This window comes from Triturus cristatus, chromosome 6 (assembly GCF_964204655.1).
Source record: "Triturus cristatus chromosome 6, aTriCri1.1, whole genome shotgun sequence".
Lineage (NCBI taxonomy): Eukaryota > Metazoa > Chordata > Amphibia > Caudata > Salamandridae > Triturus > Triturus cristatus.
In genome coordinates, this window is record NC_140589.1 from 143,937,879 (window position 1) to 143,952,455 (window position 14,577).

A 14,577-nucleotide genomic window follows, 5' to 3' on the forward strand; every position below is an offset into this window, starting at 1 on the left:
TCCACAGCTGCATGACGTTTGCTGATAAGGTTTCAGTTGAAAACTCCTTCGCTTTCAAGGAAGTCTTACCACATGCTTGCGCTGCACAGTGACCGCATCCCACTGAGCGGGCTGGCGGGTTGTGCAATCTTTTATCTGCTAAGGAGCAGGACTCTGTCCTTCCCTGTCCCTGGTTGCATGTTCACTTTCCTCTTGCTCAATCCGGCTTCCTGTTCCTTCTGCACCCTGTCACCGCTTTCGCTTCTGCTGTGCAACTGCTAAAGAAACCACAAGTGACAATAGGCTCAGATTTTTTTTTCTTTTTTTTCTTGTGTAGCTCTCACCTGAGGAGGAGGAAAAACGCAGAGTCCGACGAGAGCGGAACAAGCTGGCCGCAGCGAAGTGTCGCAATCGCCGCCGAGAACTGACAGATAAACTCCAGGCAGTACGTACGGTGCACATATAGCCCTTGCAACGGAGGCGTAAGATAGGCTAGTCAAAATTGAAGACCTATGGCGTTTAATACTGGTAGGGAAATACAATATCCTTATAGCCTGCAGCTGAGGGCTATACCAGCTGTTAAGGGCCCTGTACCGGAGTTATTGGCCCAAGTTGAAGGCAAGGCCCTATAATGAGAGAACCAAGGGCATTTAGTAACAGCCCGAGGCAGAAGGGCTATTAGGCTATTCCACCCACTCAGGGTAGAGTGTTCTAAATTAAAAAGGGAGAAATGAAAAGACAGACATCGAAATTCTGGAGCCAGAAGACTTATACCAGCCATTATTTGCCCTGGGCCCCTTCATTGTCTTCAACAGAGTGCACAACATTCCCTTGTTCTAATAACCTTTAACCTCATGGGGGTAATACTAGTTTGGTTGGCTGTATTTAAGGTTTTGGAGCCAGTCCCTTGCTGGTTTCTGGCTGCTTCGCATTCCTCCTTATAAACGTCTTTAAAGGTAAACCTATGTTCTTCACGCTGCGTTGTGTAGGACACCTTACACGCTGCATCTCCTCACGAGGACCTCAAAAACCCCTCTTCACAGCTCCTGTTCAGGGTCCAGGGTTGTGTAAGGGACATCCTGCCAGGCCGCGAGAGGCTTCCCAGTGCTGTTCCTATAGGACCTGGGGGGGATTCTAGGTGTCGGGCTACCCAGAGCGGGAAGTGTTCACCACATAGGTCTCCAAAGCACTGCTGACTTCACCCTCTCATGGTCAGGGTTGTTTTTGTATCTCAAATGGTAATGCTTTAGACCCTTGCACCCATATCACGTGTCCCCTCGCCACCCTGGCTTGCTCTGAATGCGCCTCTTCTTAGAGGTGAGCTCACTACAGGAGGGGAGGGTGGTTAGGAGGATGGACACAGCTGCATGGAGGGCGGTGGATGGGACAAAACGTACCCCTGGCATCCTGTATCAGTCACATGCAGGGTATGGTGGCTCAGTGGACTAATGCATCAACTGCAGGGACCTGCGTTAGACCTCATGGTCACAGGTTCAAATCCCAGCGGGTCCACTCAGCCTCTCATCCTTTCTGAGGTCGATAAAATCAGTACCATTGAGTTGGGTAACAATAAACATCTGTTATTCAGCGGGGGTGAATGTGCCCTTTACAAATACGTATGTATGGATGCTGTTTTGTTTCCATGGATGGTCCAGCACAGCACAGCACAGCACAGCACAGCACCGCACAACACATTCTTCTGAAGAACCCCCGAGCTGCCCTGTGTGACTAACCTTGGGGCTGAGCACTAGGTTCATATAAGCAATATTGTCTCCTAATGTGAACATCAGGCCCGCCTTCATCGCAGCCCCCCTTGTGGTCACTGAAGCATTGGCACGGGCGTGGTGAGTACCGCGAGGCGCCGCAACGTCAAGTGCGACTGAAAGATCTGCTATGCAATATGGTAACATTTGCCCCCCCCCCCCCAAACAAGAAGCAAACACACCTATAAAATACCAGGTTAAGAACTATTTAATCTGGATCACCCCTCCTTAGGTACATACACATTTGCATTGTACTAGGGCTCTTCTTCCATATGTGGCGGCTTGGAAACACTTAAAGGGGGTTTCAAGTAATAGCCCCACTAAATAATTCCACCTCTTGCATTTACTAACAACATATGGATACCACAGAATTTGTTTAGTTATTTTCGTCTGTCTGGTTTTGCCAGCGGGTGATTCACAATGAGACGCAGCATCAATATATATTGCTGTTGGAACATTAGTAATAATCATATTTGGCGTAAGGGGCCTTTGGAGTTATCGGATGGCCAGAGGAATGAATTAGACATAGCCAATGGACTACATGCCCCAAAATTGTATCTTTTTCTGAGTCTTCATATAGCTCATTTCTACCAATAGCAGGTGTCAGTGTGCTTTACAGAGATTATTCACTGAAGGATGAATTTTTTATAACTAACATTGAAATAGGTTCAATGGAAAAGAGACAAACAATGACCCAGTAACAAATACAAACACAATCAAACCGAGTAGCATATTAAACAAGAACACAAGTCCTGCCAAAGACTAATGAGCTTGTAAGGAGCAATGAAGCTTCCGCGGATGTAAGTACCTTTGGAAAGAAGGGAGAACAAATAAGAAATGGCGGTTCCGAAGCTGTATTCTCCTCGGCCACTGCTACTTGTCTTGTCGCCCTAATTTGGGTGACTGTTTTCTCACCCGGTGGAATGGCGAAGAATTTCCATACAATGGACTGTGGTGGTGACCTGGGTGTCTCTGCTTGACCAGTCTCTAGTTCATGTCTCTTCTGTGTTCCTTGTCCACCAGCAATCAGAGAAACAGGATAAGTTGTGTTCCCCACCCCCAAAAAAGGTACAGTAAAAACACATTATACAGTCTGGTTTGCTGCAGAGCCCTCCAGTTGGAAGGTGTGCAGTAATCTCTGCAAGGAAGTGAATATTTGAATGTGCAACAATACATTCTCAGGAACCAAGCAAATCCCTGCAATGGTCAATAAATATTTCCAGATCTTCTGAGGGTCCATAAAAGGCATGGGTGGGTCTGTGGTTTTAACACGTTACTGGGTTTGTAGAGCTCCTTTTGGGGTTGGAGGTACTCTCAAAGGAAGTCCTGTGATGGTTAGGGAGTCATAAACCTTTGTATCCTTCCAGGTTATATTCTGAACCATGGCCTTTTCAAAGAAAAAAAATACTTTTCATGAAAATAACAATTTTGAGGGGTGGAAAAGTATTCATTTTTGAACAGATATAAGATAGTGGCTGCATGATTGCACTTTTCGTAGAAATCAGGATTTTACTGTTGCAAACTATTTGTTTTTCAGTTTTTTTCCTCCCTATTTTCCGTGCCTTTGAATGCCCCCAGCACTTCCCTTTGGGCCAGTCACCTCTCTTAGTGCCACCTCCTTTGCTGTAGAATGTATTTTTCTCAGTGTGAAAATCACAATTTTGCTTACAATTGTGATTTTCATAATGGCAGTAAACATTTTTTTTATCCCTTTCAACAGCCAAACATATCTGGCAAAAACCTCAAATATGATTGACAGAAATGACGATTTTGGAGATTGTGGTTTCAAATGAAATGATGTACACAAGTGTTATTAACCCTTCTATGCCCACCAAACACTTTTTAAATGCTAGTGTCTCAAAAAACTATTGAACAGCTTTACACCAAATCACAAACCTTTGTACTTCCATACAAAGTTTAGGGTAGATCTCTTCCAGCAGTAACATGTCCTGTGGGTGCTAAAATGGAAAACATGTCTTTTTATGATCTCTCCCATACCTTCTCCCCCCCGCGCATGGAACTGCACGGGAATTTACATGGTGGATCATATCTGCATACACCAAGCGAGTACCAAATTTGAGGCAGACCTACTTTTTGGGTGATCAAACTTCTAGGCAAAATAAAAAATGCATTTTAAATGGGAAGTGGTGACTGCCTCCCAAAAACGAACAAGCAAACAACCCCCTCCCCCCACTCTCTCATCTGTCTCTCAAAATGTCCTTAATGTCCCTACAAATCTGAGGGCAAGTGACAAATACGTTTGTGGTGAACTTAGCCTTGCTGTCAAACATTTTTCCAAATTGATAATTTCCTTGTGCAAGCTGAGGAGGGTATTGGGCCCACAGTAGTTTTTCACTGGCAGGATAACAACCAAAGTAGAAGAGTGCAGATACTGGTGAATGGGTGTCTTGTGTGCATGTGTGTGTTCGTGGCGACGCATGAGCTGGCAGGTGGCGGCATGGGCTCAAACTGTAGGAGGGGCAAGAGGAACTTCTTCCAGTAACCCCTGCAGTGCAAACTGAAGTCTGTGTGAAGAGATATATTGTAACACGCATACATACGTTTCTATTGATGGCAAAAAAAGTTTTCATGTTGTGTTCGGGATCTTTCACTATTTAAATTGTGCCTCCTTGTTTTGCAGGAAACCGAGAAGCTTGAGGAAGAGAAGTCTGTGCTTCAGAAGGAGATCGCAGATCTCCAGAAGGAGAAGGACAAACTGGAATTCATGCTTGTGGCTCACACGCCGGTTTGTAAAATTAGCCCGGAGGAGAGGAGGAGGTCTCCTTCGCAACCTCTCCACACGGTGCGTACCCATGCGAGCGTTGGTGTGGTGATCAAAGAAGAACCTCAGGAGCAAGCCATCCTGTCCTCCGTAATCGACAAGGCCCCGAGATCTGTCATCAAACCTATCAGCATCGCCGCGGGTTACTTTGGAGAAGAGCCACTGAACACTCCAGTTGTGGTGGCCTCTACTCCGCCGGACACACCTAGCACTTCTAACTTTGTGTTTACGTACCCTAGTGGACTGGAGCAGGATTCTCCCATGTCCTCCTCCGAGTCGTGTTCCAAAGCACACCGCCGGAGTAGCAGCAGTGGTGGTGGAGGTGGCGACCAATCTTCGGACTCTTTGAACTCCCCCACCCTTCTGGCGCTATAACCAGCACCAGGGACCTTCGAGGAAGGAGGGAAAACCAGGAACGGTTTCTGAGCACAATGAAGCATTGGTGTACAGCACAGAACGAAGTGCGGCTCCTCTGAGTGGGCTGCTGGGAATTGGATGAAAATAGGAAGCGTGCAAGGGATCGAATCCCAAAGACAAACCGAGAACACTTTGAGAGGAAAAGCCATTTCGAGAACTGGATCCGAATCGAATACCATTAATAACTTGACTTTGATATACTTTAGAGCTGGAGAACAAACTCCTCAAGACCAGCCACACATTCCTTGCAATATGTTGTTTCTTACCTTGTGGTTGGCGCCGTTAGTTCTTAAACACTCTGATTGGTGGCTTTAGGATTCCATTGTCTGCATTGACATTTCACCTCGCGTCTCTGCTGTCTAATTCTTTGTTCATTGGTGTTATGGTTGTACGGTGCTTGGTTTAGGGAACGCCTTTTATTGTTTTCTGTTTTGATGCTTTTGGATAAGAAAAGACAAATTTTCAGTATTTGTTCAAGGTACGGAAAGGCAACACATGGCCAAAATTTAATTCTCAAGGAGGAGGCTGGTTAAATAAGAAAACAGTGATTGATCTTAGGGTAATTTCCAAAGAGTTTGCTGTTTTGTGGGTTTGGAGAAAGTTTATTTACAATATAAAACTACAGGTTTCTTCAATGTTCCAAAGATGTATTCCTTAATATCCAAATGGAGGAATTTATTGATGGGTAATACACAGAAATCACAAGCTAAGCACAATCAAAAATTCTTCTGGTATGCGGACATCTAAACTCCATATTGAATGTGTGCGTGAACCCCCTAATTTTGATTATCTCTCTGCTGGTAATGGCTGAGATACCATGTGGTTAATGTATGTGCAGCCTCAACTGTTGATCCGAGGATATCGCATGTGATGCATCGGTGTGTGACTGCACACTTCACTGGTGTTATGACATTTACACAGTGGCCGTTCCAAAAATATGCAAAAACATTTGAAATAATAGGTTTCTGGGTGCTTTTGACAATCAGGTTGTGATTTCATTTGTTTGCAACAATCCTGTTGCCTTGTTGCACCATTCGGCCCCATTGCCTGCTATGTTTCATTTGTGGCCTAAATCATGATGAGGAAATTGCTATGTTTGTCCGCAATGGTGCGAGCAATAATTGAACTCTTCTGGTCACTTGGGAGTCCAAAGTCACAATCATTGTCTTAGTTACCAGCAGAGAGGTACCTGAATGTGTTTGGAGGCCGCTGAGAGCCATGTGCGGTCTTCAGTTGAGTCTGCTTGAAATTTTAATTAATCGTGCTGATTTGAATGGTGTAGACCCCAGTGCTGCTCAGGATGCATTTTGTTGCTCAGATTTTTTACTCCTTAACCTGACTCATTCCTTTTTCATGGGGTGGTCGAGAGTCACACTTCCACTGAGGCGCTGCCTGCGGTGTCTAGGTGCAGGCCATCATCTTTGCATAGGCACGATTCTTCTCCGTGTTGAGCCTTGTACCACACCGGTGTACAGAGACTTACTGTTTCTTCGTACCACCATATTTCCTCGAAGCTGTCTGCAAACAACTACAATACTAAATTGATCTTGACTAATAAAGCAGGCACCATACTTTGGTCTATGAAGTAGTGTTATTACATCACTCCCCACGCTGTAAGATCGCTTTGCACAATTCAGGACGGCTCCTTCTAGAAGCTGGAACTGCACCTCAGAGGACACCTGACATCCCATGTTTTCAGACTTTGCTATCCCAGCATGGAAATGGTTAATCCTTGTTTTGACTGGTATCCCTTTTCTTTCTCCATGGCTACCTGACACTCACTACACCAACCTCTGCTTTGGGGAGCAATGGTGTAGCAAGGGCACCATGGGTCCTGATCATGCAAGGAAAAGAGGTCTTCCTGTCCCTTGTTTAGGTTCTAAAATGCAGCCATAACTGGAGGTCAGTGGGGCTAATACTCCTGGGCCCTGGTTCCACTGTACCTGCTGCACTATTGATAGCTGCAACACCTGGGAAGCAGATAACCTGAGCCCCGGGCCGAGCAGTACCCTGATGGGGGATTCTAGCTGTGTCGATGAAATAGTGCGTTCTGATCAATACAGCTAGAATAATGCAGACTGTTCTTTTCTGAGGCCATACAACTTTCCCTTACACAGCACAATATTTGCATTCTCAAAAAGCCCGGGAGAACCTCCTGTGTTTCAGAAAAAAACCATGATTGTCATTTTGATTGACAAAGTGCAGAGAAACCTGAAGTTGATAAACTTTACAAGAATGAAACATAAAGCGCAGCAGGCTTGAATCCGCCCCACAGCACATGCAATCACTTCTCTTATGACTAAGGCAGATGAAAGTCCCCACCCATGTTTGGCAAGCCACCCCTGTACCATCAAGTATGCTTTTAAATTCAAGAGAAAATGACTGGATGACAAAAATTGGACGGCAGAAATCTGGCTGGTTGTTGTGGTTTAGATTTTAAATAGCTTGGAGACAATGACGTGTACATTCGAATTCAAATAAGCGGCGATCCCCCAATTCATTAAGTATGTGCGCCCTTATCTTTAATTAGGTGCCCACGTGCTTTCATTTAAGTGCCAGTTTTTATCCCGGGTCCACAAAGATCAGTTATTTGAACTCGTTAAACCGCTTTAAGAGTGGCAGGATTGCTGAGTGAGCGAATCTGCCTACATTTAGGTTGTGTGCCTTCCAGAATGGATCTTTCTACAAAAGGTGGGGATCTGTGGGGGGAATCACCGAACTTTATCTGGGAATGTTCCCATCCTGAAAACCGTAGAGACTGACTGCTGCCAAAGGTGGGTGAAAATCAGTGGGAAAGAGGGGGAACTGCCATTGCAGCTGGTGGTGGTATACAGGAAGTGGTTTACCCACAAGGAGAACTTTAAAAGTCTTTTCCACATGCCTTAAATGTGCAAAAATCCATTCCCTTATGTATAAATGGTGCACAGAGAGTGACAGTCACCGGTTTCTAGTATTACACCTGAAATTCTTTGAGGGTTCTTGAAAAGGTAGAAATGTACCTGCAAAATGCAAAAGTAGATGTAATACTACGTCTGTACATTTCCACTTCTCTTTTGTGAATCATACTCTGTGTGATCTTGGGTTTATCCTTTTCTCTCCCAGTACCTTTTCTCATACCTTTAAACATTAAGAGCAGGTAAAGGTGCATTTAAGCACCATACATGAACTTGGCCTTCTCTGTCAACTGGGAGCATTCCGTGAGCTCATGTTACTAACTAGTTTACTGCAAAGTCCTACGGGTGACTTAGGCATCAAATTTTACTCCAGTTTTAGTATTGCAGATCTCGTTTGTGGTGTAGTTGGGGGTGAGAAGTGGTGTCATATGGTGTAGAATCACAAAACGGTTTGAAACATTTTCCGCCCCAGTCTGTTCTATACTTAGGGTTGTGGATGGAGGTCTGTGCATTCCTATTAGATGTTGTTGCAATAATTTCCAAGACTCATGTTCTTTTGTTGACAGATCGTGTCCTTTTTTAATGATTTATTCCAAGTGTGATATCATATGTGGAAAACAGCCGACACGTGTTTCGCCCGGTGGCCAGTTGGCCATGGGCTTTCTCAAGGCAGAATGTCCAAAGTGCGGTCTTTAATCTGTTAAATGAAGAATGAAGTAATCTCTGCGGTCTTCGTTTATTCCAGAGACCGCAGAGACTACTTCACTCTTCATTTAACGGATTAAAGACCGCACTTTAAACTTTCTGCCTTGAGAAAGCCCTCGGCCAACTGGCCACCGGGAGAAACACGTGCCTGCTGTTTTCCGGATATGATAACAAACTTGGAATAAATCATTAACCTCTTCAGCGCAGCGCGGATTTCCGCGCCACGCTGAAGATTCCGTGCGCGGGCGGGGCCATGACGGAACGGTTCCGTCATGTGCACAGCGCAACCGACGTGCATGACGGAACCGTTCCGTCATGCGCGTCGAAGGGGTTAAAGAACACAATCTGTCAACAAAAGAACATTAGTCTTGGAAATTATTATTGTAATGACATCTAATAGGAAGACACAGACCTCCTCCCACAACACTAGCTATAGCATTCCGAATGGCTCTTGGGTGCAGCCATTTGTGAGGCGCGTGCCACCAACAATTGTGGGCCCTGGCCACTGTATCATGAGGCCTAGACTAGCCCACCCTTTCTAGTAACCTGTTCTATACTTGACTCCATTTGTACGGATGAGGTGCAGAGCTGCCCAAATACATAACATTGCGAGACATCCTAACCATGGTCTTGTTTTATGTGAAAAGAGCTAAGATTTGCCTCTCTATCAGACTGGTTGGATGTGGGATGCGTTAAGGGGCCCATTACCAGTGGGATATCAATCCCGATAGGGCCGGCACCCGGGATTAACAGGCTCATCTGGATTACAAACCCCCAGAGAACATTGCAGGACTGGAATTTTTTTACCCAGGCACTTGGACTCCCAAAACTAGCAAAAATATGCAGAAATTGGTACAGAAACTGCTGGTTGGTGATCCACATCTCCCCCCTCCTATAATTACAATTTGCCCCAAGCATTTTCAGTTCTGAACGGTCGTGGCAGGGCAGAATGAGCCTAAAAAAAGTTATAAAAGATTATAGCTAAATCTGGCTAGTTAGAGACCTACTTTTGATGGGGCCATGCATTTTATTCTACATAAAAACCTAGAAAACAGTGCTCAACAACTCCTGCCCCATATAATAAAGTGACTGATTAGTCTTTGCTTCAAGCTTCTGTGGTTGATATTGACATAAATTGTGGCGTCACACTATCGCTACAATTGTACAGAGATGTGCAGCATGTCACCAGCTCCCATGTTAAAGTTGCTTAAGCTGTGGTTCACTAACCCCTACAATTACATTGAATTTCCATTGCCTCCGCCACGGATCCCCCTCAAACAACTTTGTGCCTTATGGGTGCTGTGGCAGCCATTTTGAAATGGAGCATGGGCGACTGCGGTCAGTGTGCTAACTGTGACTCAAGTCACAGCTGTTGGTCACATTTGCACTCTGGGTTCTGGTATGTAATGTAAACAAGGCGTGAACTTCATTTGTAGTAAGGTTTGCTGGATACATAATGAGAATATTCAGACAAAATGTCAACCTCTCAGATTTCCTTAATATTTAATTTGTATATAGTCTTTTGGGGATGAAACCTGTAGACTAGATAAGTAAAGGAAGCAGGCAGAGAGCTGTGTAGTCAGGATATCTGTGCTTGGATAAGTGTTGGGTGTCCAACTTTCTTCTTCGAGGGCCAAAGCCATGCTAGATTTGAAAGATAACCACTGACAAATTATTCTCCTTTTGATTCATTGTATGTTTCTTCTGCAATATCCTAGAAATCTGGATGGCTTCGTCCCTTGTGAAACAACTGGACATTCCTGGGGTGGTGCCAATATATCCAGGGTCAGAGGCTTTATCAAATGTTCATTTTGCTGCTTTCCACTTTTGGGTCCTTCTTTCTCATCAGCTATAGATCCAGCTCCTTTATGTTAATAAAGCACCCGTCTCTAGTCAAAACTAAATTTACTAATGTATGGCTGTATCTCAACACTGTCACAACAGAAAGAATCATTCCATGTGGACATGGGAGATTAATTTCCGAAAGTTTTCTTATACGTTCTACAGAATATCTTGTATCTTATTTATTTAAAATGTTTACATCTGTGTGTTCTATTTTTTTCATGACTTAAATTGACAACAAAAGCATTACACATACCACACCCTGTTTGTCTACATTATTTTGCAAGTCTGTCTTTAAATTGCTGAAAGTTATTCTTGTAAGAGAAAGACTGGATCACTGCCTTGCAATTGTCCAGTCTAAAGGACACCTGATCCAGCAAACCAAATCAGACCAATGAAATCTGCTGCCTTTCAGCCTTTAGTTACATAAGTTGATCTAAAAATATACTTGATATTTAAATAAAATGTGGCAAATGTGCAGATCCGAGGTATCCCTTTATTTCATTGATAAAGTAATGCATTGTATGTGTACATAGTGATGTATTTGTTCAGATACTATTTTAAGCAATTGTGCGTGAATACTTTGGGAGTAATGATGATCATCAGCATTGCCTTTGTCAGAGTTTTAAAAGTATTTTCTGGTGTCAATATTTAAATAGGTTTCAGAGCACTGTTTTTCTTTCTTTTCTTATATTTGTTTAGATTAATTCCTGTCAAGATATTTCTTGAATGAGAACACTCCCCGTTGCCCAACTGTTGTGTATGTTGTTCTAGTCTGGATAGGCTGCTTAGAGATGTATACATGTTAGAATAATCTCTGGGCTACTATTTAAAAGGGCATCCATTTTGTTTTAAGGGATTACCTTTGTACAGCAATATCGCCTTCTTGTGGCCAATAAATAAACCTTTAGGATTATTTTTTGAATAATGACCATGCAAAGCAACATGAACTTTCATTTTATTGGTTATCTTTGGCCCAACCAAGTTTGTGAGATCAAGATGGAGTTATCTTTTGTGTTTTCTGTTTTTACAGAAATACAGGCCTACAGTATTTGCACTAAAAAGCTTGTTAGTAAAAGCTTGCTGCTATGAAAGAAAGAGCATACATTTTTGCTTCTACACTTTTATTTGATTCCAATTTTGTAGAATAAATAAAATTAATTCAGATAAAAAAATGCACTTTTTTATTTCCTTTAATTCCAGTCCTTCATATAGTTATTTTTGGGATGGTTTTAGAACTGTGCATAATTTTGAATCATGGTGGTGTGTAAATAAATTTGACACCTGTTGTCCAATTTAGATATAGACACTGGGCTGTTTTGTGTGTATTCAGATTTCCACAATGTTTCCTTTCTGTTATTGTTCAGTTATTAAATGTTTCCTTTTTATAACAATGGCTTGTAGAATGAACATTTTTTTCAAAAAACAATCCTTTCTTGTTTTTTTCTTTAGTGCAATCAATGTTTTATTAGATTAAGAAAACAAAATATTTAATGAAAGTTACAAATATACGTAGTTCTAAACTATAAAATCCCATATAACATTTAGATAATAGTGCAATCAATGTTTTATTAGATTAAGAAAACAAAATATTTAATGAAAGTTACAAATATACGTAGTTCTAAACTATAAAATCCCATATAACATTTAGATAAGAGTATATTATGTAATAGGAAAAAGGGAGAATTAAAAAATTATCCAGAAAAGATTTTAAAAAAAGCCAGGTCTAAGATGAAGATATAGAGTTCGAAATTGAGCGAGAAGAGAAGAAATTTGTAAGAGGTAACCAAAATAGATCAGATTTGTTTGTTGAAGACCAATAAAAAAACAGTATCAATGCTGTGATTATCAGAAAGTAGATCCCACCAGATAATCAAACAATAATTTGAAAAAATCTATCCAACAAGATGGTGTCACCTTCAATGCAATCGCAATAAGGAGATCCAATAAATTAGGCATATTACTAGAACTGACAGAATTGGGGGATAGTAAGCATTTAGATCAAACTAAACACCAAAACGATTTGACATACAATTAAATAACATATGGATCATAGAGCCACAGTCATTAGTGCAAGACCAACAAAGAGGAGAGCCAAAATGATCAAACGTATTAGTATGAAACTGGAGTAAGTATAGCTCTATTATAAATGAAAAAACAGCAATCAGGTAATGTGCACTGCTCTGAATGCTTTTAATAGTTCCAACCATAATGCAAAAGTCAACTGGATATGAAACATTGAAATAATCTTCCCATAAGAATCCAATGACACTTATAGTTGGTATCGAAACAGATTGTAATACGTTCTTATATGTAAGGGTAGCTTTAGGAAACAATCCATTCCAAATACCATTTTACAACAGGGTACTTAGACATATAACAGTTGGCATATGAACGATATCTTTAAAAAGATAATCATTAAATAGAGATTGTTAAACAAATGTCTAGGGAGGAACAGGGTTATCATTTAAGTTATGCACCGAAGCACAAGTTTGCCTAATAATAAAGAAGAATTATGTTATTTAAAATCAGAATCTTACACCACTTTAATTTTATGCTTCTTTTAATTTTGATCTAGTAACGTGAAGAGTCCTCTTATTCCAAAGAAGTTTGAAACCAATGGTATTCAGCTGTTTAAAGTAATAGTTTGGAATTTTAAAAGTGAGAAGTGAGACAATATTTTATTTGCATCAAGCCTCCCCCACCATGATAAGAATAAGGCAGAGCAAACAGAAATCAAATGCTGTATTTTAGATTTCTATACCCAAAAATTATAGTCCATAGTTTTCCTAATATTTGGGGAAGATGAAATACCAAGATATTTGATCTTTGAGGGAAACCATACAAAATGAGTTGTTAAACATATATGAAAAACAGGAGAATTCAACAGGATTATTTCTGTTTTGGTAAAATTCAGTTTATATCCTGATACCTTGGAGTATAATTGAATTTTGTCTGGAAAAGGATTTAGAGATGGGATTGATTTGACATGTATACTACGATGCCACCCACATATGCCGTTAGTTTAATGTATTCCGCACCATGTTAATAACCAGACATGTCCTTGTTATATTAATTCTTTCGGGGAAGGTTCTGACCAAAATACAAATAGTAAAGGAGAAAGAGGACTAACCCAGTCTGGTATCTTTAAATCAGAATAAGCGAGAAAAACACCATTAACTAAAACAAGCCCTAGGTTGGAGTATAATAATTTCATAAACTAAATACATTTTGGGCCAATTCCAAACTATTTAAGAGTCTTAAACATATATTGACAGTTAATTTAATTGTAATGTTTCACAGCATCAAGTGATAATGCAGCTATAGGAATGCTTAATCTGTTTGCTTGACTAATATATGAAATTAATACTACATTATCAGTAGCAAGTCTAACTTGATAAAACCAGACTGGTCCGATTTAACATGAAAGTTACAGTAGACTGTAATGGGGATTTTTAGGATATATGCTTATATTTTGTTGTCATAATTAATAAGAGATATTCTGCTATCATCTCTGCAATATCAGGGTATTTGTAATATTTGTGAATAATAGTAATATAAGCATCAAAAAAGGTGCTGATGGTGTTGCTGTTAGACATACAGCTATGATAAAGTTCTAACAATTTAGATGCAATAATGAAGATAATGAGAAGTTAAATGAAAAGCCATCAGGACCTTGTTTGTTGTCTTTCTTCAAAGGTTTAATGGGCGTTAATATTTCTTCATTTTCTCACAGATGCCATAAAAAATGTATCAGTGTCCGATTTCAGATGGATGTGTAGAATATAAATATTTATAAAATATTTGGAATGACTTGGGCATTTCAGCATTACCAGCCGAAGTAGTGTTAACTATATCATTAGTGATAGAGCCAATTACTTTGTGCTCTGTTTTGATTTAAAGTAATTTGTAAGCATTTTTCCTGCTTTGTTTTGACCACCATGACATTTAGATTTCACCATCGACAAAGCATTACAAGCATCAACAGTAGCAATGTTGGTTAGTTCCAATCTGGTTTTTAAAATCAAATCATGTAACATGAGACAATCTAGAAGCAACATAATTATGTTAAAGTGTTTTCATTTTTTAGAAAGTAGTTCATATTGACTATTTAGACTTTCTAGCTGTGAAGGAAGTTGTGAACGCTCTGAACAAATCTTTGAAAGGTGTTCCAGTTATTGATAATAGATGTGTC

General features: G+C 41.0%; 1 protein-coding gene across 4 annotated transcripts in view; it reads left to right on the top strand.

The window, feature by feature from the left end:
• FOSL2 (FOS like 2, AP-1 transcription factor subunit) overlaps positions 1–11,778 on the top strand; it is a 41,579-nt gene extending 29,801 nt beyond the window's left edge. For 3 of the 4 annotated variants that reach the window (XM_085610364.1, XM_085610366.1, XM_085610367.1), the window contains exons 3-4: positions 317–424; positions 4,384–11,778. In XM_085610364.1, coding sequence (XP_085466490.1) covers positions 317–424; positions 4,384–4,899 — 624 coding nt within the window. In that variant the 3' untranslated portion in view covers positions 4,900–11,778. The remainder of the gene's footprint in view (positions 1–316; positions 425–4,383) is intronic. The other variant, XM_085610365.1, reaches the window with a different exon arrangement.
• Positions 11,779–14,577: the final 2,799 nt, after the last annotated feature.